The sequence below is a fragment of the Rhea americana genome, unplaced genomic scaffold (assembly GCF_003343005.1).
Source record: "Rhea americana isolate MKP2758 unplaced genomic scaffold, rheAme1 scaffold_6, whole genome shotgun sequence".
Taxonomy (NCBI): Eukaryota; Metazoa; Chordata; class Aves; order Rheiformes; family Rheidae; genus Rhea; species Rhea americana.
Window position 1 is genome coordinate 1,474,192 of NW_028186756.1, and position 27,927 is coordinate 1,502,118.

The 27,927-nt window shown below is 43.6% G+C and overlaps 1 protein-coding gene across 3 annotated transcripts in view; it reads left to right on the forward strand.

The window, feature by feature from the left end:
- LOC146587329 (synaptotagmin-like protein 2) overlaps positions 1-27,293 on the forward strand; it is a 75,019-nt gene extending 47,726 nt beyond the window's left edge. For 2 of the 3 annotated variants that reach the window (XM_085319784.1, XM_085319783.1), the window contains 15 exons: positions 767-918; positions 6,304-6,397; positions 7,959-8,052; positions 8,227-8,320; positions 8,624-9,745; positions 11,125-11,223; positions 13,227-13,318; positions 13,777-13,878; positions 15,883-16,052; positions 16,877-16,979; positions 18,575-18,736; positions 19,617-19,695; positions 20,269-20,368; positions 21,376-21,581; positions 23,310-27,032. In XM_085319784.1, coding sequence (XP_085175910.1) covers positions 767-918; positions 6,304-6,397; positions 7,959-8,052; positions 8,227-8,320; positions 8,624-9,745; positions 11,125-11,223; positions 13,227-13,318; positions 13,777-13,878; positions 15,883-16,052; positions 16,877-16,979; positions 18,575-18,736; positions 19,617-19,695; positions 20,269-20,368; positions 21,376-21,581; positions 23,310-23,455 — 2,815 coding nt within the window. In that variant the 3' untranslated portion in view covers positions 23,456-27,032. Of the gene's footprint in view, positions 1-766; positions 919-6,303; positions 6,398-7,958; positions 8,053-8,226; positions 8,321-8,623; positions 9,746-11,124; positions 11,224-13,226; positions 13,319-13,776; positions 13,879-15,882; positions 16,053-16,876; positions 16,980-18,574; positions 18,737-19,616; positions 19,696-20,268; positions 20,369-21,375; positions 21,582-23,309; positions 27,033-27,205 lie in introns of those variants that run through there. The other variant, XR_014897670.1, reaches the window with a different exon arrangement.
- The last annotated feature ends 634 nt before the right edge of the window (positions 27,294-27,927 follow it).

Below are 27,927 nucleotides of genomic sequence, written 5' to 3' on the forward strand. Positions count from 1 at the left end.
TTCTTCCTACTGGGATTTGGATTGAGATGGCTGATTCGTTTGGCCTGTCAGGTCTCTCTAGCGAGCGGTGGGAGGCAGTGCCAGCTGAAAGGGAGTGAATTCYGCAGACCTCTGTGTCAAAACAAAATAACTGGGGGCCAGTTCAAACTGCAGGCTAGCAAAAAGAGCACCGACGGGTTTAGGTGCCAAAAACCAGCCCTGGGTGTGCCCAAGCCAGTTACAGTAAGAGAAGCTGTGTTCAGGAAGGAGAGCTAACTGTTTGTGTGCCAAAACTGGCACGGCAAGAGGGAGAGGAGTAATGTCTATGGAGAATGCTWCAGGGCCAGATTGGTCCCCTAAAAAACATAATTCATTTTGATGGTTTACATCAGATTTGATCTAAAAATTTTTTGCAGGTCAGAAAGAGGTTAATAGACAAGCAAACCAGAGAAGTGTAGGATCTGTAAGTAGCCCTACCCCTTCCCAAACCCTTGTGGTACAAAACAAATGGACAGATCTCCTTGCCAAGTGGCTCCATTTGGGATTTGTAAGGTTTGGAAGATGTGAAAGCCTGTGTTTACAAGGTACTGTTTCCTTTCTGAATAAAACATGAATCAGCTTTCATTTTAAAGCAATTTTGGCCCTTGTGATTGCAAAAAAAAAAAAATCCCTGGATCCTTTGTAGTAGTAGGCAGTTCCGCTGTACGTACAGTGGTCATAAAGGTAGGTTGGGGACACTGAAACCTTGGAGACCTTTCTAGTATGTAATGTTCTTATTGACTTTTAGGCGGATTCAGGGCTCCATCAAGGATGAAAAGAAGAAGAAATTCGTGACTGGTGAATGGTTTTCAGAAGTGAAGGCAAAACGATTTCAAGAAGACTTAGAAGGGTCAGATCTGCTTCGGGCATCAATTAGAAGGAAAAAAGGCAAGCTAGAAAGTAAGTATGTTAGCGTGCATCTTAACAAAACGAAGTGATGGTCCGAAAAAATGTGTTAGGTATGTAGGTCTCCCTATATCAGGGAGCCATTTGTATGTAATGTTAGAGACCACCTGTATATGTAGTGAGAGGGCTCTTAGCTAAGCTTTCAGTACCAGAAAAAATATCTGATTATCGAAGTCAAGGCCCAAGGAAAAACTTACAGTGTGGCAGAGGTAAAGCCTGTGCACTAGCTACATGCAGTAGATGCCTTCTCCTCACCTCGGTTTCTTTCTTCCAAAACATCTGTTCGTAAGAGATTGCTGGAATTGTTTCCTGTTGAAGCTGCCCGAGGACTTAGGGAAAGGGATGACATGGTACAAATTCTGGCACCAAACTGATACATCTGTGTCAAAGACCCCCAGTTCCTAGACTGCTCCGGTAAAAGCAGGATAGCTGGCTGCTCTCACCAGCCCCCTTTGAGGGCAGAACCCAGGACAGTGGGGTCAGCTCTGCAGAAGGAGAGGGGTGCCTCTCTTCTGGCAGAAATTTACCTCCTCTGAGAGGGAGATGTCAGTACAGTGCAGCATGCCCAGCTTTCTATGAGGGAGAAACTCCTAGGCACAAGGTAGCTTTCAAAGTGAAAAGGGCTTTGGGGCCAGGTCTGAATGGTACCCAGGCCGCTGTGCCTCAGCAAAGTATGTCTRGGACCTTGGGCTAATTCTAGCAGAAGGCAAGATGCACTGCGTGTCATTTGACATGCAGCTGAACTCTCATGGTTGTATATAAAAAAGAACAAATCAGATTTGATGGCTCAGGGCTGTGAAGAGAAGAAAGCAGCCCTGTGTGAAATGAGCAGGACTGTGCTTAGAGTCCAAATGTAACCAGCCTGGAGCTGGCACTTTGTGCTGAGCATTTGTGCAGAGCAGAACTGAAGATGATTCACATCCAGTCCTGCACATGAAGACAGGCCAACTGACTCAGCAGCAGGACTTTGGGACTGTATCCCAGTCTCACACAAGAGATCCAGGTTGATTATTTGTCAGGGTGAGTAATCACAGATACTCAGACGTGGCTGTGAAGTAACTGGCTGCTGCTGCTCTGGGGAAGCCATGGCTTTGACAGACAGCTCAAAGCAGTCTGCCACGCTCCTTAATGTCGTCACTGGCCTCTCTTCTGTTGCAGTAAAGTCAGACTTACCTTCCATCCGTCCAAAACTCAAATGTCATCTCCACCAGGCCAGCCCGGTTTTCTGGGCCCAGCTACATTTCTTGCTGTGGTGTAGCAGCAATAAAGATTGTTCTTCTGTTTATTCAGCCTCCTTGACCAGTATCTCTCTGTAACATTAGTTTGCTCCCCTCTCTAAAGTCCAACTTTAGTTAACTTCTCCTAACTCAACATTACTAAGACACATACTCAAAGCTAAACACTTGCTAGGGACTTTGGTACTTGAGAATCCTCTTTTTTTTTTTTTTTGCTTATTCCTGACAGATCCTGTAACTTGGGATAGATTCAGTGGAGTGTTAGGTGCAAAACTGGCCCATTAYATTTTACACAAAGAGTTGCTTTTATCCTTGTATTAAGAATTTATTAAATTTATTTATTAATTTATTAAATTAAATTTCCTATTTTATCATATCTCCAGAATATGAAAACATGTAAAACCTTTTCCAGCTTGACARAGTAGACTGGCTGTTTCTGCATGGCTGCTCTGCTTTTTGAGGATGTGCAATTTTGCTTGTACCCTCTTTGTGTGAAGAGACAGATACTTCAGCAGCCTCTTTGCCACTGAAAGGGTCCCAGGTCAGATGAGTGGCCTTACTTCTACAAACAGTCAGCAGTGAATGGAATTCATTTGCCTTGTGCCTTGCTGGTAGCATCAGCCTCCTTTGCTTGCAGCCCATTTCAGCAAAGCAAAATTTGAAGTGCTTTTGGTTTTCGATTTAACCTTTACTGCTGATGTTTACATGAAATGTGGCCTCAGGTTATCCTCTAAAATAATTTCCTTATTAATATTGCGTTAATATACAAAGTTTGTCTTTGCTTCACATATTCGCAGAATGGTTCAGGTTGGAAGGGACCTCTGGAGATCAATTGCTTGTATATTTTGGGTAYTTGACTAATGCTGTTTTAAGAAGGATGAAGCAAATGTTACTAAATTACTATAGTGACTTAGCCCTYTTTCTTCCTTTTCAACTTTTTCTTCTCTTTCTTTCTCTTTATTTTCCACCTTATTTTGATAGATCACAGGCATAATGTGACTGTTTTGCTTCCTCTTCTCACTGCCATTTTACAGTGTAGGTTGAGGATCAGGATTTTGCAGCTAGTATTTTCACCTCCCTGTTATCTGTTGCACACTCAGCCCCCGCAGTGGTTACTATACAGAGACAGCCTCCCTTCACACGGGAGGGCAAGCGCTTCTCACGCTAGCTTGCACCAGTGAGAACAGCGCTTAGCCCATCAAGGGGAGGGACGAGACCCTTTCCAAATAATTTAGCCATGCAACTCAGGTTCAGTCTACAACAAATGAGCTAAGGGCCTTTGCTTGCCATCTTGACAAGTTTTTCTTCTTCTCCTGGAGAGATCAGGTCTACTCACCTGCTGTTGACTTTCAAGGTGATGAACGGTGCRTATTCATCTAAGCAAATAAATGTAATATTTTCATGACTCCAGGGCTTTTAATCCTGATTTAAGTCTTTGATAGTTATGTTAGGGAATGAAATGAGAAAATCCCTACCCAGAACAACCCTATTGAGGTAGTTTCTGGCATTCCCTTTGAGAATGCTATATGCTGAATGGTGAATATGCTGAAAGGGGTGGAAATTCATACCTGCACAGAAGAAAGCCCGGTGACTTTTTCTCAAGCAATGCTTTAACCTTCAGAAGGGATGGCTGCATCGAGTCCCTGAGCGATTTCACAGTAGCGATTGATTATAAATAGAAGACACTGGTAGTGGGGCAGCAACATAAATATAGAATAGATACCTACCCTATACTTAAGTTGCAGTCTATGAAGCAACAGAGATGAGCGAGCAAGTTGAGGGCAAGCTCGGTGGCTCCTGTAATGAGGCTATCCGTGACAGCACCCTCAGAATTGGCTTATTTGATCTGGTGAGAAGCAGAGTAAGTTAGGCTGGGATGAGCTGAAGGTTACCCCAGTTCTGCCCTTCCCAGTGCTTGTGCTGGTTTATTCAGAAGTAGCGTGGGCATTGCTACGTAGCCAGGCAGCTTGCAACCCAGGCAGCTGTGCGGCTCGGTGCCGAGGGAACTTCGCTGGGCTGGAGGTGACAAGCAGTTTGTACATCTTGCGAGAAACGCCGCGGCTGCAGCGTCTCAGTCTGGGCAGCTGGCTGGATTTGGTGATAACTTCACCTTTAGCATGGGTACGGTCAATGCACAAGAGCTAAAAGCTGTCTAGCAGAGAGGCTGTTTGATCCACCTGCCGAAGCAAGATAGCTCCCTACAGCACCCGTAGCAGTGCTTTCTCCAAGGGCTGAATGCCTGGGTCTGAGAGTGCTAGGAAACGGGGGAGGCGGCTAAGGCATCACACCAGCTGTGGCTGTGCATGCACACACACCTATATATGTGATTGTGTGTGTGTGTGTGTTTGTATGTGTGTATATATGCATATGTATATATGTGTGTGTGTATATACGTATACATACATACATGCATATATACTGGTCAGGCCACTGCTAATTTCCAATGGAGTTTACCTCTTATTCTGTCTCATCCTAAAGCTACCCAGGGCATTTTACTTATCTTGATGGGTTACAATGTACTGATAAGCTATTTGTTTGTGGTTAAGTGAAGCTTAAGTGTGGTAGTGACTGAGCGGTACTGATGGACAGTAATTTGGATGAGAGGAGATGAGCACCTTGTTCAATCTTGAGATGGGAGCCCTCCTAAGAAGTTCTCTGAGGAGGGGATGTCAGAAAAAACCAAACATGATGCCGTGCCTTTAGAAGTGAGGTAAGAGAGGAACATGGTCTTTTGTCRTCAAGGTCTTTTTAACCACCATGGGCAGAGTGAAAACATGGCAGCTGTGTTTTRTTCTTCTGATTCCAGGCCACTTGCCTGCTGGCGTCTCCCTCCCTCAGGTTTGGGGCAGGAGGGGAGTATGTGGCTGGCTGTAAAAATAAATGCTCCTCAGTGTGCTTTCCCAGGCCTGCACGTGACGTGTCCTTCCTGCATGTGCCATCAACCACGTCAAGGCTTTTCAGTCCCGAAAAAATGTTCTATGGCGCTTTTTGCAGAGCAGCGTTTACATGGACATGGTGCAGCCCTCTCCCCAAAGGCTTGCTGTGAGAAAATGGGAGCCAGCTCTCAGCAAAGCCTGCTGTGCGCCACCTCCACCCCACGGCAGCCCAGGGAAGGCCACAGGGCCATGTGCGAGGCGGGAGGAAAACCATCSGGACTGCAGCTGTTTTCTGACTCGCGGTGCTTCCCGATGGGATCTGTCGGTTACCCGCAGGCTGGCTGCCCTGGGGCAGGATGGCACCACCCAGGCGGTGTAGAAATGGTGTTTACAGGCTGGCTCTAGGATTAATCCGCTGTTGRGTTTGATGGAGTTTTCTAAACAGGTAACAAATAACAGTATTATTATTTAATGTCGTGTATGAGGCCTTTGAGCCTCTGATTCCATTATGTAAGGAAGTTTAGGCTAAAAAACTTTTGACAGATTTTGTAATAAGTGAATTTACGCTTTTAAATAGACATAGCTGCATGTGAATAAATATGTGCAAACCTTGTGTATTTTTTTTTTGGCCAAACTAAGCTAAATTTTGCATCACTGAGGTTTTAATCTTTATGGTTTTACAGTAGCAAGAAAGCATATTTGTCAGCTGAATGTCTAGTGCAACCTTTTATCTGAGCAGGTTGTTCTAAGGGTTACCGTCTTCTGCTATTTTTTTTTTTAGGGTCAGAGAGAGCTTAGAAGACGCAGTTGAGCCCTGTGCCAGTAAAAATAGCAGGGATCTCCTCATTAACTGTATTGGCCTTCTCCTTTGTTTGCCAAGATCGGATGACTTTGAGTCAAAACAGGAAATAGCTGAATTTAAATCCTGGAACGGATTAACTTTATTGACAGCCCCAGCAGTGCCCTGCTAAGGTTTCTTGTGATGTGACAGCTCCTGTCATTAGTCAGGCATAAGCCAACTCTGTTTGGGCTCTCAGGTCCAAGAGGCCTGGAGGTGCTTTGCCACGTGGGGATCGCAGGTGACACTGCCCTGGTGGCCRCGCTCTGCGGGGCAGCAGGCAGACCCCCATCAGCCGCCCCACATAAATTCCCCAGGGCTTGTGCTGGTGGGAATCGTGTAAGGAGCCCTCGTTTTCACCAAGTAAAACATTGTGGCTATTGCACGTTCACTGACATGTTGTTTCTCAATCATCTCTGCTATATAACAGATGAGCCTAACGAGCACATCCGGAGCGGTCTGGACAGCAGAGCAGCCRCAAGTCCTCCCGTCCCCGAGCGTGCTCCTGGCGCAGGAGAGGAGAGGTAACCCTGGCCACACGCCACCCCGGCTGCTCACGCCAGGCGCTGGCTGCTGCTCTTACTTCTAAGGAAAATTGAAATTGAATGCGACCCTGGTCTATTAACTGAGTTCCCAAAACCCTATTAGCAATATGTGATATAGGATATTTTTAAAATCCCTTTTCCAGGAATTGTCAGARTATCAATCCTCCCCCAGTAACTAAGTGGTAATGTGCTTATCCCAGAAAGGTTTTTCCTGCGTGATTTGATAAGGCATCAGTAAAATGGAAGCTGTCGCTAATGTCTGGATATTCTGGGTAGTTTTTCAAAGTAATTGTGATTTTTATTTGTTTAATTTTTGCYATGGAGCAATGCTAACAAAATGAACTGTTTAGGAAACTGGTCATTTCCTGCCAGCGCTGACCACTGTGTCCAGTGCTCAGCCCTCTGCATCAGAGCTTGGTAGAATTTCAAGTTCTGCTGACTRTGCAGAAACACCCAGTAAAAGCACCTCACCAAGCAGATCGTTGAATTCACTCAATATTTACGAGCTATGGAGAAGCCATTAAAATATTCACATTTTCATTTACTGTGGTTCCCATCTCTTTGCATATTTTTGTCAACAAAATGAGGAATCACTCTTCACAGGTGACAATTGCCCCAAGTAATTATTAAATATGGGCCTTGACAGTGCTTCCTGACCTCTTGCAGCTGATCAAAGGGAATTATTTAACACAAATGCAGCCTCAACTTGCTCGAGATGCTCCTGCTTTACCAGCGCAGCAGTGTTCCTTGTCTTTTTCTTTTGTTTTGATTAAACTCTGAAAAACTTAATTTTTCTCAGACAAGCTTAAGCACAAAGCATTCCTATGTTAAATCTCACCAGTGGTCCAGTGTGACTGCTTTTCTCATCTGGAGAACAACCACAACTGGACTCTTCCAAGGAAGGTAGAAGCAGTCAGATAAACTGCTTGTGATGTATGTTTCTTCTATTTTTTTTTTTACCAAGTAGTTTGCAATCAACTTATATTCCAAGCATGGATATCTATATCCCATACTATAGTTTTGTCCTAACTATTGTCGTTGTAATGATTTCTGCTGTTTATAAATTCTCAGTGAATGCGGCTAAGCCGCTGGCCTGTGTGGAGAAGGGTAGAGCAGCCAGACCTGTTCCTTTTTGGGCCAAAGTTTGGAAAGGCATCTCCCTGCTGTGTAACTTTGGGCTCTTTTAGCACTGCCACATCCCATGTTTGCCCTACAGTTTTCTCACAGAGGGGGAAAGTCTGAATAAGCCTGGAAGTTGACACCATTGTTTTTATTGAGCAACTTCTTTATTGTCTGCAGTGGAAGACTTGTCCTTACTCTAAGTTCAGGCCGTTTAACATGTCCTCAAGTCATTCCAAAGAGATGAGGAAARCCAGCTCTGGAGAGCCAGAATATGTTGGGCTGGATCAGTAGATGGGAGTGGCAGCGTAACTGAACAGAGCTTACCTGGCACTGCACTGGCAGATCGCCTGTGCAGAGGACGCCCGCAGAGGGTGTCCTACCCTCATCTCTTTCCTGAGGTGTTTCTCATCTCCCACAGATCCAGTGCAGTTGCATTTGATACTGCAGAGGGGCATAAAGTCTTGCCAAAACCAAAGCCAAGACGTCCTGTCCTGTTGTATGCATCGTACAAGGTAATACGGCAATGGCCGCTGCATTTTCTTTTGTTATTTCTTGGAACTTCATGCAATCTATGTCTATTGGCAGGGGCTCCAGAGACTGTCTGCCTTGGTGTCTGTGCTCAAATAAAAGACATTTTTTCCATCTTGCCAGTTGATATACACTGATAGGATTTGTTTTCCATTCAGAGATCCAGTACACTTGATATCTCGTCCTCAGAGAGTGACACTGGAACAAATCCATTTGTGGCTGCAACAGACAGCTTGCATGTGTCTCGAAAAGGTAAGGTTTTTGTTCAGTGAGCCATTTGAGTTTTTATTATTCAGCATCAGACAGCAAGAGACAAGATGCTTTCTTTGTGTGTATAGTGAAGAAGGAAGGGCAAAGAGGGGCTAGGTTTGGTTGTTCTTTTTTTCAGATGAAAGGGACTTGCTGAAGTTACAAAATGGGGAAGGACTAGGAAAATGTTAGTGGTTTCTGGAAACTACCCTCTGGCTTCCCTTTGAGAAGCTGTAGCATAAACCTTCTGGGGGAAATACTGTGTAATATTATGAGATTGCATGTGAACATCTGTCAATGTTTTAGGTCATGGAGTATCTCCATTGCCGGCCAAGCTTTCCGAGGATGCTGTGCCTCAACCCAGCAATTCAGCTGGAGGAGATGCTGTTAGTGGGGCCACAGGCACCACAGCAGWGGCAAAAACTCCACCTGAAGAAATGTATGGTCCCAGCAAGATACCGATTAAGAAGAAACCAAGCAGAACTTTCTCCAGATCAGAGCAATTTGAGAATCACACAGGCCCAGCTGAGAACAGCTTCACAAAGAAGGAGCTGCTGATAAGCTCCAAACCACTTGGTGCAGAGGGAGAAAGCAGCCGGACTGTGAAACAAGGCATGAACTATACAATCTCTTCCATGAGTAATAAAGAGGAGGATATTGGCCTARATCGTGAACACTTCAGGAACTTGAAGAACTTTTGGGAGAAGGCAGCAGACTCTGTGACAGGGGGAAATGTTTCCGAGGACCCGAGCTCCGTGGAGGCAAATGGCAGGCAGTTCAGGCTGTGCCGCTCGCTCTCTGTTCAGTCCAGCCAAAGCCAGGACGGTGAGGAAAAATCGATCATTTCTACCAGAACAAGAACCCCCTATAAAAGGACAATAACTTTATCTTCTAGTGAGGAAGAACCAAGCTACGTAGTCCCTGCAAGAAAGGGCTCAGTTTCCTTTGGTCATAGATCCATGTATGCCAAGAGCAAAGGCACACTGCCTACAAAAAATAACTCGTTGAGTGAAAGCAATGGGAAGCTGCCTGCGCCGGAGGAAGAGAAGGCAGCACAGTGCTGCTCAAAGAAATCCAGATTGCCTGTGCGAGTGCCTTCCATCAAAATAGAGTCGCCTACCAAAGAAGTGTCTGGCAGCACATTTGAGCCAGAGACGCCTACAGATGAGTTTATCATGGCAGAGGAGCGCAAGCATCAAGTGGATTCACTTGTGAGCAGGGTGCAGATATTGATCGAGCCCACACTTGCAGATGGTGAGAAAGATGATGAGAAAGAGCGAAGGTCTGATTTGGGCACTCTTAACAACATGGAAATAAATGGAGAGCTACCTGAGGAAAAAATGTGCGAGTCTTCAGACAACCCAACACCTGGTGAACCATCTGGAGAGAGAGCAGTCRCACAGGGAATGGACTCAGCTGTTTACTCAGGTACTGAGGGCTGTAGCTGTACCCTGTGAAATCCCAGTGAGCATCTTCCCTAAGTCTGTTTTCCTCCCGATCCCTTCTGCATTTTGCGCGTTTTCTCCATTTCTGTGTTTATCTCATTTTACATTTTGTGCAAAATTGGTATGTGTGGAATGTGTTCAGCAAACACCCCTGAAAATARAATCTTCTGCTTAGTGCAGTGCAGGTGTAGATGAGTGCAGTGGTATACGGTTCCCTTGCCTTCCTCCTTGCTGCCCGGTGGCCCTAATCCCTTCCCTGACAGCTCCTCAGCTCAGAGCTGCTCTCCATTTCTTTAGCCTTACCTGCAGCAGCTCATGTGAACTCATTTTATTTCACTAACTGGCAAGTCTGTGCTTTTTTCAAATGTAGGACTAGAGGAATTCTTTGTGGTGGTATGTAAGTTATTTGCATGGTATCAGACATAAACAACAGAAATAAAATGTGTTTAACAAATATCTTGGCCATTAGGCTACCTTGATACCACCACATGCTTTGCTCAAGTTGAGCAGAGCTGACTATCAATGTTTAATGAAAATCTTGGCCTTTGGGGGCTCTGCGAGTGAATTTGGATACTAAATTGCAATGAAAGAGGACTGAACAAGCCGTCTGATCTTTCTGAGCTCTGACACCGTGTTCTCAACCCTAAAGGTATCGATAGTATCGCCATGTTATCAGCCTCTTACTCTGGGTTTGACAGACTCTTGTGGTGATTGTTAATATGAGCAAAATTCTTCTTAACTGCAATTTGCTTTAAGTGCGGGCTCTGTTTGCCCTGAGTCTTGTTCACTACCAAGCAAAGACTGAGGGAGAGCTCTCTATGTCTTATTTTCCAAGTTTAATGTCCTCAAAGAATTGAGTAAGATGCATTTGAGAGGATTATCCATACACTCGCCTGATTTTCATTTTCATTCACTATGTTGATTTTCATTTTTAACAGTGCCATTTCTTGGCTTATTATCTACCCCACAGAACATCTCCGTCAAAATCCTGAGTTGCACTACAAGTAAACAGAAATATTTCCTTTATATACCAGATCATTCTTAACATTTCTCACATTTCTTGCATTATTTTTACATTCATTTCAGGATGATATTAGCAGATGGCTGTGTTACATTGGAAGATCTGTTTGAGGGGCTGGGTTAATCCAGTGTTCTCATTTTCCATCATAGAGTGAAGAGCTTTTCATGGGGAGAGACATTAAAGAGAGACGATTTGGAAGCAGCCCTGTGTAACTGCGATGTGTTGTAAGCAGAGTGAACAAGCCAGCAGACAGACACACACACACACTCACACAGACGGTTGTTGACACACTGCCTGTTTGTGTTTATTCACCATGTTGATTGGATTTTTCTATATTGCAGAGAAAGATGGAAATCGTTCTCCCGCTGCTCAGGCTTTGGCCCGAGCAAACAGCGTTAATCTTGCAAAGAGCATGGTGAACATTTACACAACCACAGAGAGTGAGTAATATCTTCCTTTCTGCTTTTTGGTTTACATTCCCTGAAGGCAATATAATACATCTGAGTTCTGCATCCCTGGTGCTTCTGTGCTTGTACCAGGCAAGGAAAATGACATATTGTTTCATCATCAAATTAGAGAGCTTATAGTGCCTAAAATTAAATTGAGAGCCAGGAAATTGCAGCTAGATGGATGGTATGTTACACAGTGTGTGCAGGAACGGGCATGAGGGCTTCAAAGGTTTGGCAAAAAGCTTGTCCCTATCTCTCCTCTTCCCTGTTGATGTACTGTGGGACCAGGCCATATGGTGGCCGGCTCAGCAGGTCCATCAGGTACGCCAGACCGTGCACACAGCCTGCGAGTCAGCTCCCACCACAGGCACTCTGGGACCTGTGCCTCTGCTGCTCGCAGCACTGAACCTGGCCATTTCCCCCTCTCCAAGAGCCCGCGTGTCAGACCGAGCTTGTTGGCCCAATCCCCTCCCCAGCTACCAGCTGAACCCAGTTCGTGTTTGGGGTTTCTTTTTGAGAAACCAAGAGAGGCTAAGGAGAAGGCAATCCAGGAAGCAGCAGCAAAGCTCAAGAAGTCAGCGGCCGGGAAACCTATTTGCACTACTGAGCAGCCCAAGGAAGCAGCAACAAGGGAGAGGGCTTGGAGAAGAAAGGCACTTGTGGTTGAAAGCTGCCAGGCCCAAGAAAGCGGCTAAGAGCTTGCATAAAACCAAAACATAAGGCCTAAGACTGAGATGGCAAAGATTGTGAAGATAATGCCTAAGTAAAGRTAAAGCTATTCAGAGGAAAGGATAGAGCCTGTTTGTTTAAGTAAACTCAGCTCCTATTTATGACAGGGAGGGAAGTTCCCAACAGGGCTCTGTGGATACTGCACRTTGTATTGCCTTGTCTGTCGCGCACCATCAGGTAACCTCACACCAAATGCATTCCCCATCGTACRACAGAGCGAGCTGTCTTATGAGGCAGTGTCATGAAGCTTCAGATCCCCCACGAATCGCAGTTCAACGTCTTGGTTTCCCCAGAGAGAATCAGGATTTTATGCTCGCTGTATTAAAACTTAATTAGGACACCAAACTTCACCCTGGGAAACCCTCCTCTACTGTGTTGCACTTCCTTGTTTACAATTTAACAGATGACCCGCAGAGAGGGTAAATTTAATATTTTGCTCATGTTTAGAAGTAAAAATACTAAATAGACATCTTTACTATCAAAGCAGCTCTTGGGCATCTTGAGCRTTGAATACTCTATCAGCATGGCTAGCATTAAGCAAGTGTGTATATATGCAAAGGTATTTATCTACATATATCATCTAAAACCGAACTAGTTATTTTGAAATGAGGTTTGTCATCAAGGAAGTTATTGAAGAAAGTTAAAAATAGAACAAATATGTTTTAGTTAGACATTTAAGCAGTCTAGTAGCCTTCTCTCTAACTTGATGCATTTTTGAATCTTTCACACTTTTTTCTTTTAGACATTCCCTTGCCCATCTCTTGGTCTGCCTAGCAGAATATTTGAGATGTGTATGCAATGCTGAAATTGTAGATATAAATATTTCATATCTTTTTCGTRTAGGCATTATTGTATGCAGGATGTGATGAGATGAAAATGTTAGCATGTTTTGTTTCTTTGACGGGGGCAGGTTTGTGTGTTTTCATTCTAAATTACATCTACACAGATAAAGAAAGCGGTTCAAACAAGTTGCATCTTTAGGCTAATAAGCATATTAAATTAGCCACTAGAGGGAGAATACACRTTACCACACACTGAACGAAAACAATTTGAAAATAGCTTTAAAAATTTTAACTAGCAGTTCTTGTCTTGGGGAGGGTCCAGATTCAGAGCCCAACAACAGAGATGGGGTAAGTGCGTGATACTCCAGTGCCTTCCATTAGGTCTTTTTCCTTCTTTGTGACCTTAATCAAGAATGAGACTTTCTTATATTTTATCCTTCTGACAAAATAACTTGTTGCCTTTTTTTTTGTTTGTACCTACAGCGTACAATAAACCTCATTTGATACCCCATCAGTTTCTTGAACCTAACAGAGTGAAAGAGCTGAGCAGATCCTCTCCTCTCCTGCTGTCTGAGGTAGGACTGAAATCTTAATTTGCTGGAATAATAATCACAGCATCCCCTGAATGCCAGTCAGCTGCAAGAAAGTGTTTCTTGTAGACACTGACAGTGCTTGCTCTAGAGGATGATTCATTTATGTCATAAATAAATGAGAAAAAAGCATAAGAAAAAATCTCATTAATCCTGACCAACCCTTCTATCCTGTAACCATTTTAGTGTTTCCCTCTGCCTCAAACCACACCATTACATGCTCTTCCTAAGAGTCTGGGTGGCTGCATTCAGGTCTGTTTGGAGTCAGTTAATGATGACGTTTGCTCTGTYGGAATGCCTCTAGGGAGGCTGCCTGCACTCTCCTCCGCTCTTGTAACCTGCGCTCTGTTTAATGGGGCTCTGCTGAGCTGTTGTTTTTCCTCTGTAGTATTTCAAAGTGCTCATACTGTGGGTCTTAAAGATGCTTGTTATTTTCTGAGCAGACTGAATCAGACACGGCTTCAGAAATCAGCTTCCAGTTTAACAAGCACAAAAAGACGCCTAGCATTGGCAGCCACTCCTCCGACATGGCATCTGTCTCCTCGGTAGGTACTTAACGCGTACATCTCGCTGGAAAGGGTTTCTTTTGCTGTCAGATACSGTGACACTGCATTTAAGCTGATATTGATGATATGGCCTCTAGAGTATCCTGTTGGTTTCTGCATGGTACAGTATTAAAAGAATGATGGTGATTGTAACTTACTTGTGTTACAATAGTATTTCAAGGTACCATCCCAAATTAGAGACCTACTGGACCAATATTAGCCAAATTGAGGGTAAGCCCCTTCTCCAAAGTGTGGCTTCTCTGAAGTCTGGCAGTATGCAGGAGAAATGAGTGCCCATTTTCTAGGTGAGGAAATGAGACACACAGCTATAAAGTGACTTGTTCGTGATGCAGCTGYGGCAGGGCTAGGACTGCAAACTGGTGCCCTCTGGAAGCTCATCCTTCCCTTTATCAGCAGACCAGAGAGAATTCAGAGCAAAGGTGTGGACAGCAGAAGTGTTATTTAGAGCTTTACTTCTAAKGAAAGCTTAAAAGAGCTGAGTATGTTTAGTTAGGCATGTTGAAGGGATTCCTAACAGCCAGTGTTTTGCAGGGAACTACTTAAAAGTGCTCAAGTTTGCTGTGTTTTTTTTGAAGACAGCTCTACAACATGTATGTGAGGTKTAAAGAATGTAAGTGAAGCAAGGCTTGTAGGGAGAGGTCATGAAAGTAGATAAACATTTAAAGAAACAACAAACAAACAGTACTCCCTCCCGCCCCCAAAAAAACAAATGAACTTTGGGGCATATGAGTCGTTCTCCGTGTTTGGAGCGTCTTGGAGCATTAAATGAGCCTTTTGTGTCCATAGTCACATGTTCCTGAATATCTCAGTCTAGATTCTCTGTTGAGGTGAGTATCTTAATTGGGTGGTAAATGTAACTCCAAAAAGTGAGAGGAGATATTTAGTAGGTTCTTGTAGGCTAAAATAGAATGAAATTAAGAACCAAAGGAAGTAGGAGAGAGAGAAGAATTAGGTTAATTATCAGGGAAGTTATCTGATTAAATGAGCATGACTGTATCATAGAAATGTGCCAAGAGGGTTAATTATTTGCTTTGTRAACTGTAAGCCTTTTATGTTATCCCATCAGTAATAATGACTGATTTGTGCAATGGAAAATTTTCTCATCATTCTGGACCTCTGGACCTGTGTATTGTTTCTGCTTCATCACTTTCTACCAATGGAAGACTTAAACCMTTGAAAAAAGAATCCCAAGGCCTATGGGCAAATAAAAAATTTGTTCCAGGAAAACAGTTGCTCTTGGGTGCTTAATTCATGTTTAATACTTGCAGAAACCTCATTTTTGTGTGCATCTGTGGTTAGTGGACACACACAGGCAACAGTGTCTGGTGGGACACTGGCTCTTCAAGACAGGGACTGTGTTTATGTCTGTTTTGTACAGCTCCATGCACATTGTGAGCAAGCAGCAGGATAGTAATAGCTTGGCATATATTTCTAATTGGTATGATTTTTACTAGCCTAATTTAAAAATTGAATGAGARGAAACTCCATCTRCCAGAAGTAAGAAGTTTGTATAAAGATAGTTCAAGTTCTCTCAATATATTTCTTAATGATGGGACTGGGTCAGGACAGCAGCCATTTTTACTGCAGGTGTGGCGAAGGGARGGACTCACGTGGTACCCAATTAGATTGGACTCAGTTGACTAATGCTTTGGGATTGAGGGTGAAAATGTTAGGTGTTGGTAGAGCATTCAGGAGAACAGACACCTAGTGCTTCTTAATCTTAGTCTGGTATAGCACATCCCTATGAGACCCTTTTTCAGGTCCTGTTCTCATTCTCTTAAATCCTGGTTCCGCAGCCCTTGCTCATGTGAGTGCAGCTGCAGATGTGCACCACTACTGTGTCAAGGGCGTAGTACTWCTGTGGAACAGAATATGCTGATTGTTTCTCTGGGAATGCACTTTYCAGACCATCCTCTTGGTCCAGAAACCAAGTCAGGAGGCTGCCTATTTCAATAGCACTAACTTTACTTTTCCATTTGGCAGGTGAGTGGCAGTGTGCTCAGCGTTTACAGTGGCGATTTTGGGAGTGTGGATGCCCAAGGTACCGTTGAGTTTGCTTTAGACTACGATGAGAAGAACCGGGAGTTCCAGATTCATGTCTCCCAGTGCAAGGACCTAGCTGTTGTGGATGAGAAGAAAGGCAGATCTGATCCGTGGGTGCCTCATGACTTCTAAACTGTGGAATTTTGTGTTCTGGAGTATTTTTTTTTCTTGTGTTTTTTTTCTTTGTGAATGTCATGTTTTCCTCCCTCCTCCAGATTTCTGGTGCATGCTTACTGCTGGGAGTTTTCCAGCTGATGGTCTGGAGCCATTGGCATCAGTAGAARTGTTGCTGTAGACTAAAATCTGAATTAGATTGAGTGCGCTTTGATCACTACAAAGACAGTKTCTGTTATCACAAGAATGTATTCTTTCTTGGTCTCCCTGTGGCAAATGCATTTCAGTAGTACCTCTGGAGATGTAGACACATGTCCTTGCAAAAAGAAAACCTTAGAAGTGCCATCAGGTAACACAATGGCAGTTTTACAGAGGTTGGCAATCTCTAGTTTGGTGATGAAAATAAGCTCAGATTTGAACCCTGAAGGAGAGAGACTTAAAATCAGAGTCCTTGAGACATTCCACTGCTTCCCTCCTCTCTTATTTCACCCTGATTTTGAAGGTGCAGAGATGCTGCATTACAGACATTTCAGAAAATAGGTATATGGCCATGTTTAAATCCTTGCTGGCTTTGCAGATTGGCTAGGGAGCTGCTTATTCTGAATATTGGTGGTATCCATCCACAACCAGTGAGATTTATAAGTTTAGTGCAAGCCAAGTTAACACCCTAGCAGATCTCTTTAATTAGTTTTGGCTCCAGAGAGTCAACTCTGGGTCTTTTGTTCCCATAAATTCCAGGTCACCATTCAGAAATCTCACTCACTTATTAGAGTGTGGTGATCCTGAYGAATACCCAGCTGGAGTTTGTTTTCTTTTACAGGTATGTCAAAACTTATCTGCTCCCAGACAAAGCTAGAATGGGTAAGAGGAAAACTTCAGTGAAGAAGAGAACAGTGAATCCCATTTATAATGAGGTGTTAAGGGTAAGCACAAATACATGCTGTGAAAAATTGTGTTGTAGCAGGCAGCTGTGCCAGGCCAGATGGTGAAAGAGCCTCTTGATAGGGGTCCTTCACTTGCTTCCTGGTAACACTAGGGGACAAYACTGGGGCTGTGATGCTGCGGGGGAAATGAGTGTGAACTTCTCATAGACAGTGAGAAGGAGCTGGGCCTGCACAGCTCCTGTGTGCCGGCTGGTTGGTGTGTGTTTAGTCTGTGGCCACAGCTACATCTCATCCTCCATCRGAGGAGGAGAATTTACTGCTTACTGTTGAATACATTCAGTGGTATGGGGAGAAYTGGAAATAAGGGAATTGACAGAGACTATGGATTTGGCTGTGTGGAAGGTGGCATGTGAGTCTTTGTGCTGTTGTACTTACTTACTCATCTGCTAAACACTGCGATCAGGCTGGTGAGGCCATCCCGAATGCCCAGGGAYAGCTGCGACTGCTCCCTGGGAAGGAGCTTGAAGCACCATCCTTAGGTCTGGGAACTGGAAGCTGGAAGGGAGGGGAATAGCTGACAAATGGATGGATTCACACTGTCTCTGGAAATYAGGGACCAGAGAAAAGTGACAGATTGCAGAAAACTGACGAGAAAGGAACCAGAGAGAAATGTGACTTCTGAATAGCTTCTGAACTACTGAAAAATCAGAAATTCGTACTTGCTGGTTTGACTGATGCTTTCAATCTTTTTGTAAGAACTGGAGGGTGAAAACAAGCAAACCGAATCAGGCAGGAGTCACCTTGCTATGCATCGAAGGCAGGAGGCTAGAGGATGCCAATGTGTCTAGTAACTGGAGACTTTCCATAAGCTCCTCTGATAGCAGGAGCTTCAGACAGCAATGTTTCRGGTTGCACTAAAAGGGCAAAAAGAAATTCCCCAAACCTACCACTCCCAGAACAGTGTCAAAAAGTCCTCTGATCCCACTGGTGTAAGTGTGAAAATATGAATGCATGCTAAAGGCTGAAAATCAGAGGGCAAATAAAAGAGAATCCCTAAATATATTACTGTAAGTCCCACATTATGAGTCAGGCTCAGACTTTTAGATATGATGGCTTCAGGGTTTGTTTGTTCTATTGGATTCTTGAATACAGTATAAGGATTGTTTGGGGGTGAAGGGACTTCTGAATGCTCATGTGATTATCTCTGCCATTTATTTCTTCTTACCTTCCCTGCCTTGCAGTCATAAAGCATGGGACTATTAAGACAGATCTTTATTCTGTGATCTTACTCATCAAAGCATAGAGAATTATTTAACAATGTCCAGACCTATGTTAATAATTCTTGAAAGAATAATTGGTTTTGTCCTAAGAAGAAAAGAGCACTAAGTTTCCCTATGCTCAGCAAAAGAGCTTTATTAGAGTGCTGGTGGTATCACCGCAGCACAAAAAAAGAGTTGTTCAGAGCAGGGCCAGTCCTTAAGAGCATGTGTGGAATGAGTTTGTGGCTCTCAGTCACAGCTAGTTCAAGCTTTTAAGTAGTTTATTTCCAGTTTTGAAAGCAGTTCATGAAAATTTTAATTTTGGAGCTAAAAACACAAGGGTTTGAACAACCTGGCTTCTCTTTCTTCCTCTAGTATAAAATAGAGAAAATGGTATTGCTGATCCAAAAATTAAATCTCTCTGTTTGGCACAATGACCCACTGGGACGTAACAGTTTCTTGGGAGAGATCGAAATAGACTTGGCCAGCTGGGACTGGAGTAACAGGAAACTCAACTGGTACACGCTGAAGCCCCGGGTGAGTGCCTCTCAGCTGCGGTCCTGCTTCGTAGCCCAACTGCAGAGCCCCGCGGGGTGGCAGAAGCCCTCTCTGGCTGCTTGAGCAGGGCTGTGTTAGCTCAGGGCTTGTCCCGCTGAGCCCCCGCTGCCCCTGGCCGAAGGCCCTGCAGACGRCTGCTCTGCGATGCACCATGGCAGCGAATTTCCTGCATGAAGGGAAGGCTCCCTTGAGGTCTCTGGGCAGTGAGGTGGAGCCAAACAGCCTGAATTGCACCCTGGAGAGTAAAACAACTCCTCCATCCCAGCCCCAAGCCCTGGCCATGTTAGTGCAATATTTGCAGTGCTCAAAACACAGACCTTCTTGGGTCTTATTTTACGACCRCTCTCTGGGGATAATGAGTTTCATAAATGTGATCTGACACTAATCAACAGAAACTCCTCTGCCTCTCTCTGTATTCRTTCAAAGACTATCCCTGAAAAAACAGTAGAGTACTAGGTGATGTGATCGGACATGCCTTGGGAGGTAAATATTCAGGTGCCAGTTCTCATAAGGCCTGTACAGTTTCTTGAATGCTTCTGGGTTCAGAGGTCTGATCTGAGATCTCTTTTCAGAAAATAGAGGACAGCCAACTTTTGGAAATGAGATGTTTAGTTATCTGGACACAAGCTGGTCACATCTCGAAGGGCAACCTTGCTGTGAATCCTCAAGCGTTTAGTTCTRATGGACTAAGGTTGAGAACAGAATCACAAAGTAAGGGGCTGCCCTTGAGAATGGGCTGTTTTAGCCATGCAAAATCAGAGCTTGTCTGTTTGTGCCCCTGCATTAAACTCAAAAGCTGCTTGCCCTGTGGTGTTAACACAAGCCCTTGTTTAGTCAGTCATAACTGTTTCTGTTTCAGAGTCTTTCTGCCATTAATGGTGTGGATCATCGAGGAGTGATGAATTTGTCTATTAAGTATGTCCCACCAGGAAGCCTAGGTAATATATTTTGCACATTAAGAAGAAGTATTGCCTGTTCATCGGCATGCAGTTTGCAATGCCTCATCTCTTTTAGGGCTAGCTAAAGACTAATCTCATTAGAGCAAGATCTTAAGAGATCAGCACAACGGCACAACACTGGTGCTTCTTAGCACCRTCTGCAGACTATATGTGATTTGCAAGTCTGGATTTATTGGGAGACTGAGGGAAGAGAGGAAGGGCTCAACAGCCTTAAACTCAGCAGCTGTTACGATCACCATAGGCACTGCTATGATGTGATGGCAGCAACATGCAGTCCCTCTTATCATGGGGCAGGCACAAGCTTAGAGTTCGCTCAGAAATTGTTCTTTAAAGCAGCACCAGCAAGTGGTACTGGGTGCCCTCCGCAGCTGCAAGCGTGGAGGGCTGGTGGTAACAATATGGGGCGCAGGTAGAGGAGTGCAGAGCTCCTGATGAAGTGAGTACACAGAGAGGTCATATTTCTGCTCCCTCCAGTCCCTGGAGAGGAAGCCTGTCTTCTTGCTAACTGTGTAAGGACTGGCGTGAGAGTTTGTCTCTTCTCCTAAATGGCAGGTCCCAAGAATCCCCCCTCTGGTGAAGTTCACATTTGGGTCAAAGATGTCAAGGACCTGCTGCAGTTGCGTCCTTCTGGAGTTGATTCCTTTGTGAAATGGTAAGTGCATGAACATGCTTTGATGTTGGGTCTTTGTCTCCAGAGAGGAGCTGAATGTACAAAGCAGTGGTTTTTTTCTTCTCTTTTCTCCAGCTCACTTAACAGTGCTTCCATCCTATAAAGCGTATAGAACTTGTGTTCTGTAGGGATGAAGAATTGCCCTTGTTATTTGCTTGGGACCAAATTAGAAAAATCCTTGCTGTGATAAAGTTCTCAGTCAACCAATATYTGTGACTCACTAAGTGATTTTTACCTCAATAATGTCTTACTGGAAGAAATGTGTGGGTGCTGTGCCTCAGCTCAGTGTGTTCATGTGAAGTTGGGAGTTTTACTGTGATACGAACTTGTGTGCAAAGTTTGAGAATGTGTTAAGGACTCACTAGGACTGACATATAGGCACTTGGAGCCAGCTGTGGTCTTCTCCAGCTTTCAGTGTGTGGATGTTTTCTGCAGCCTGGGAGATAAGGTCTGCCTGTTACATGGGAGAAGGTGCTGCAAATATTCCAGAAAATTAAAAATAATTTAAAGGAATTTCAAGATTTTTGAGACATTTGAAGTGCTCACCATGTTTTCCATATATTTCAAACCCTTATGGAATTCTCCTGAATAAAAGTTTGTTGACTAAGAATAAWTATTTTGAAATGCATTCTTTGGCACTTAAATGATGAAAAACTATGAAAACAGAAATATCTGAAAGTAATGTCCATCTCTTTATTTAAAGTGTCAACMTACCAAAAGCTTTGCTGAAAGCAGGGAATTTTAAAGTTTGTACCCTCCTTTCTGAAAGTACTTGCTTAAAAACTGGATTTTCTTTGCAAAAAGGATTTGGTCCAGGAATTATCAACATTTCCCATTAAATCTATAGAGACTTCTTATACTTTGAGACCCAATTCCTCCTTATTTCACAATTACGATGTGTTTAGACCCATGTATACAATTTTGTAGGAGCAACTGAAACCTCAGTGATATTCTGTACTACATACTGTATTTTTTTTCTCCTCTCAAAGCTATGTGCTTCCAGACACAAGTAAGAAGAGTTACCAGAAGACCCGAGTTATAAAAAGAGACACAAACCCTGTTTTCAATCATACTATTGTGTATGATGGTTTTCACACAGAGGATCTAAAGGATGCTTGYGTTGAACTGACTGTGTGGGATCATGAAAAACTAACCAACCATTTCCTTGGAGGAATCAGGCTGGGCCTTGGGACAGGTAAGCAATTTTCTTTACATTTAAATGAGCACTTTTACTATATTGCTGAGCCACATGATATAATGATAAGTTGCAGAGCATCTGCAATGCATGGGGAGTCTCAGTAATTAGTGTGGATCTTGCTACTTCAACCACGCATGTTGGTCTGGGATGGAGCAGACGCCAGTACTGTGATGGCAGCTGTTCCAGCAATTTCTGCTGACATCAACTCCCTAGTCTGGCAAAACTCAAGAACTCAAGCCTTGGCTCCAGAAGATAGCAGAGAGCTTTACTTCTCTTATCCTTCCCAAGGAGGCTATGTTACTCATTAATATATTTCTGTTTCTCTGAGTGAAGAGTGTTCACAGAGGAAGATGAAAATACAGAAACTTGAATACCACGTGGGACAGCACCACCTGGTGACTCTGTTCATGTCGCCTCCTCCCTTAAAATACTTCAGTAGCAGGAGTAACTGCTGTTTGAGAACCAGGGCTAGATACACTATTTGTTCTGGTAGAGAGCCAGCACTGAAACTACAGCAACTGGAAGTAAAGCACAAATTGGAAAAAATGTGTATTTTTTTGGTTCAGATGATACAGTGCTGAAAGACTGTGGCTGAGGTGCCCTTTGCTTCACTGGGAGATGGTCTCTGTCTCTAGGAGTTAATGGCGTGAGGTTCTAGTTCAGAGGAGGACTTAGACTTGTGCTTAGCTTGAAGAGTTTCACTTAGTGAGATTACTCACTTTTGAAGGAAAACGTCCAGTATTTTTAAATCTGAGTTGTAAAGAGCAGATGGGACTGTATTTCATTGTCCAACTGTAAGTCGTGGAGGTTTATCCCTTTCTGAATGTGCTATCGTCGCTTTCAGTGTACCCCATATCAAGGCTTTGACAGATTGCATGTTCAACTTTGTATTTTTTGTAAGTAAGTGGGATGTCTGAAAAATTCTAAACTGGGTGTATTTATTATTAAGCAAGAGGACTCCCTGAGAGACGAAAGACAGACAGAAGATCCCAGGGGGTTGTGATAAAAGAAAATTGTCCCTTGAGGGTATTTGGGAAAGGCCTGTAGCAGCTGGAAGGTCTGCCTTGCAGGTGCACTTAGGTTTATTAGATTTACTTTTATGTTCTCTGCTTTCAGTCTTTATCATGTCACCAGAAGTGTTGTAAACTGTCCAGTGTGAAGTGGCAACAGGAATAAGCTTATGGACAAGATATGAAAATACTAACCCCAAGATTAGCTATGAATCAAATTTAGATCTGTAGTTGACAAGTAATAGGCATGTGAAAATTTGGTTGAATAATCAACTTGGAATTAAATRTACACACTTTTACAATATCATATGTTTGATTCCTAAGTAAATGAAATGAAGAGCAAGATAATTTTGATGTATACCCCTTCCTGTCCACAACAAGATTTCTTAAGGGGAAAGCAAGCYTTTTAGACCCCCTTTACCACTCTGAAAGAAGCAAGGAAGAGCTTGAGCCCAGTATTATTTTCCATGGCAGATCACATTTAAAGTTCTTGTGATTTGGGTCTTTTATATTGACTTCATTCTGAACTCTGGTGTAAAGTGGAGGTCCTTAGCAGAGGAACAAGAGGTGTTGAGGGCACACCTTGCCAAGCAGCACTCAGCACCTTTTAGGCTAAGACCCTACCTGCAGCACTTACATCCCATTGAGTATTTTTGTGTGGAGTAAAAACTCTGTGGGCTGTTCCTAATGTTACYGTCTCCTTATTCTTCCTAAGGTTTGAGCTATGGCATCTCTGTGGACTGGATGGACTCCACGCAAGAGGAGGTGGCCTTTTGGCAGGAGATGATGTCTGCTGCCAATGAATGGATCGATGGATTGCTGCCACTGCGCTCATTGGCGGGGAGGAAAAARCTGAAATAACCCCCCATCTGTGCTGCGGAAAGGCTGAATGTGTTTGTTAGGATTAACTTCTTGAACAGAGGTGATGGAGATCATCTGTGGGCCAGACAAGTGTCAGGTTAATTAGGCAACTGATGGACAACACTTTGGAGAYGTTAAGTACTGATTTGTCAACAGAGGACCTAGAAGATGCTAGACTTATGCTATGCTTGATTATAAAGAAGAAGGAACTTCATTTGCCTTTTTATTTAATCGTTTATAGTCAGTATCTTTGAATTCCATTAAACTCTGGGAACACTGGCAGGAAAGAGGAGGTACAGATATCTTTTTTTTTTTTTTTTTTTTCTGTTTCTGGTGTCATTTTTTTCCTGTGCAGAGATGTAATTGTACTAAAGCTACAGCATGGTATTATTCATACTCCCCTGCAAGTGGTACACTTTGTACTTGATGTAGGATTGCTCCAAGTCATCAGCCAGCACTGTCTGTCCATTTGTCACTGGTGATRAAGCTTCTGTAACGTGAGGAAAATTGAGATCCAAGGTGAGTTTAAAGAAAGAGGACTGTTTGAAGCAGAAAATGAAGCAACCTGAGGAGGATAACAATGAGAAATTCAATGTATTAATTCCTTTCTGCTCTAATATGAAAGAGAAAAGCGATGGTCCTGCAGCTAGTGGGATTTTGCAGCCAGGGGCTGTTTTCCTAGCTTTCCCACAGGCTTCCTCAGTGACTTCAGGCAAATTTTTCAATTAAAGGACAGTTTCAGTGCAATATAACCTAACGTGCTTGCCCAAATGTAAAGTATGGTTACATTACTGATGTGCCAAACAGCACCTCTGAAATGCCTTGTATGCAAAACATTTCACTATGAAATAATGATGTAGGAAACCATGTCATGTTAGCCTGGCGCAACGGATCAGGAAAGGAAGGTCTAAACTGCGTGGGAACCCAGGAGATCGTGGCAGAGGTGAGCAGAGAGTGAACTCATGCAGAGTGGAGCTGACAGAGCTACAGGGACTGGGGGGGGCTCCTGCCGTCCATGGATCTCATTGCCCCTCCAGTCTTCCTTTTGCCCGATGCTGGTCAGTTGGAATTATCTTTTGGGCAGTGCTTGTAAGAATTTTGCATCTGGCACATTAGCAGTGACAGAGTGGTATTATGAATGCATTTTGAAATGCAGCTCAGTAATTTCTTCTTTAAATGTACATATTGTGATTAAATAGAATGTTTTTTCTTAGTCATTAGCTGATCTCCTTATACCTATCTTTAGCATGGTCTGAGTAACAAAAAAGCAAGCAAGAGAGGTGTTAGATGTTGTCGTGTCAAAATGAACCATTTTTTGCCCAAAGGTAAGTGAAATATTGCGGAGAAATTTTTATAGCTATCTTACCTTAGATTTTGGMTCTGTGAATATTTTGATATTCTTTAATGTATTGATTTTATTTTTAACCCAAATGTGGCATAAATTTTTAGCTTAGCAAAGATGGTTGTAAAACAAATGAATGAAAACATGTATGCTAAATCTAAGAAGACTTTTTCTGCAAAATGAAGRTGTTTGGAAGATAATCAACAGCTCTTGTGGGGAAGAAATAAGAAGATATTTTTGTGATGGGGAAAAAAGATTATACTTGAATATGTACTAGTTCTAGTACTGAAAGCACTAAGAGAGAGTCCTTAGAACAGCAGAATTAAATGATGACTAAATTAATAAAGGACATGAAGTGTATATATAGCATGTCTACCCAAAGATGCTTTGTAYTGGCTCCAACCTGGCCTGTTTCAGTCGCCAAGGTTTGGTCATTTATTGCCCCTATGGGATAAACTAGCAATATTGGGCCTAAGGTGAGAGTTTTTATATGATTAGCTTTACCTATTTAGGTGCTGAGCACGTGAGTATTTGTGCGTATGAATAATTTAACTATGAGGAGCCCTGCTCATCAGAGCGGGTGGCTTGCTGTAACCGAGTTACTTACCTGCAGGGTGGCTGCTGTCACACCAAGCACTTCCCAGTCCTGCAGGGCTTTTCCTGTGCCGGGGGGATTTTTGCCGTGGACGGTGGTGCCTGGGGTCTCTCTGCAGGGCCAGTTGGGTCTCATCTTGGGAAGATTCRATTGATTTCTCTGCATGGCAAGAACGGAGTTACCTGCCTGCTCCTCCTCCTCACACACAGCTTTAGCACACATGGTTGTGGTGATTTTGCTAAAGCTACTGTTTCCATCAGTGGAGCTGGAAACGTTTGTGTTGGTGTTCCAGAAAGTTAACATCTTCTTCAGTTAGTGGTGCAAATAAAGGGAGGAAAAGGATGTCAGCAGGCCACTTTCATCCCAGAGTAGTTGCTTGGGTAAATTTGGCTTGAGACTTCATGAACAGAGTATGCATTCAGATTCCACTGAATTTTAACTGATTTGTTAATCTTTTGCTGACTTGTTTATTTAAATTAAGCCCTGATTAACTTAAGAAGCTTTCTTTGGTATTTGATAGTTTATCAGAGTAAAAGATTACACTGCCGAACCACATTCACATTTGTAACAGAGTWATATTTGAGGTGATAAAAGTCGCAATGCCGTATCTGTTTCACTTAGTACGTAGAAAGCTCTGTATCAGCAAGGAATGGAAGGCACTTTACTGTCAATGTTGTAAGGAGGACGAGAGGCGCTGGTGGACAGCAGGCACACGGCCTGAGTGTGTGGCTTGTGGTGCTGACATTCGTCATCTGTGAATTTTGCATGTAAGAGAGAAAGTGCTCAGGTCTCTAGGCAGATGCCTATGGTCACATCGACGGGGCTTAATTAAAAGAAACAACAGTTCAAGAGCTTTCTGTGTTTACCAATTCATTGTGGAATTGCGTAAGTAAAGTTTTGCAAGAAGAAAGGACTTTATATTGTGTTCAAGAGTGCCCGAATACGAGCGCRGCGCAGCCAGCGAAGGCCGTGGGAGCTGTGCACGGCCCCAGTGCCAGCGGGCAGCTCCCGGGCCGCGATCCCATGCTGGCACCAATGCGGCCCCGAGGCCTGAGGTTATGGGCTGGGGCCCCCCAGCAGCATCCTTTTGAAATAAAAGCAAGCTTTGGTATCTAAAGTGGAGCTGGGCAACTACTTTCCATGGGTGTTCACATTTCAGAGTGAGTGGGCTTTCTTCGAGTTTATGCTTTATTTATGTATCTTTTTCCTGAGAGCTTTACAAGTAAGAGAAGGAGAGAAAGCAAGACTATAGAAGGTATTTCTGCCTAGTCAGACCAGTGTAATTCGTGGTCTGTACCTATTCAGAATTGTTCACATTACAAGTATTGGAAACCATCAAAAATAGTTTAGAAACATGAGAAGAGAAAGGTTTGCTGACTCTTGAACAACATCCAGTGAGTGTCTCAGAGGAGGCGGGAAAAGAAGCGGCTGAATTAATTATCCATTACTAAATATTTGCTCAGCTCTATCCTTCACCAAGACTGAAGGAGAAGAAATTTGAAGTACTGTAGAGATTCAGGGAGAAAAGTACTAGAACTGCTGGCTAAATAAATCCATGTAATAACACAATTTATTGAAATCAAAAGTGCTGTATTTTTGCAGGCTTGTTAAATTAATTGAAAAAATATGTATCAAATAAACCAGTGTATGAAAAATTGAATAAATAAACACACTTTGGTTYCTGATAACTAAGACTGTGTCTATTCAGCACTAGATTGGTTGGTTGGTTTTATTTGGCTGTTGGGTACTTTAACATCTTTCATCACTTAATCCCTTTTTCCTTTTTTTAACCTGTCTACTTTGCACCCCTCAGGTGCCCTAGTCGTCTGCTGCTACTGTCGGACGGGCCRCCCGAGAGGAGCTGCCGCTCCACACCTCGCCGCGAAGCTCGCAGGAAGACGTCGGGGAGCTCGCGTGAAAGCGCCGTGCGGCTCGCCAAGCCGCTGCCAGGTGGGTGCTGCCGGAGGTGGCTGCCAGCTCCGGAGCATCCTGCCGGCTGTCCCGCCCCCACGGGAAAGTGCCTGGAGCAGAAACCCCTTCCCGGGGAGCGGCAAGCGTCCTTCTCTGTGGGCTGCAACCAGGAATTGGTGTTAAGTAGGCAGATGCTTCTTTTTTAAAGTGTTGTAGCCAGTGTCATGKCAGGGCTTGTGTCTGGGCTGTGGCAATCCAGCCTCTGCTCTGTGCCAGAATTAGCTAGACGGGCCCTGCTTTAGCAGGTCATTTTAGAGGGAAGGGAGACCTGGGTATGAGCACATTTCTGCTGGTCTGTTTTCAGAATTTTTTTGCAGGACTGCAGTCAGTATTTAGAGACTTACTTGGCATCCTTTAGTTTACAAAATGGAAAATGCACAGCAACACAAAGCCACAGATTCCAGGTCCCTGCAAAACCAAAAAGCCCTCCACAATTAGTCCTCAACAGGCAGCTTGTGATGAAAAGGCTTTTGTTTACAGGCGTAGAACWGAGCAAACACACACACATTCTGCCTTGTCTCACTGTAGAGACCTGTCTGTGCTGCCCTAACTTGGAGTGCTACC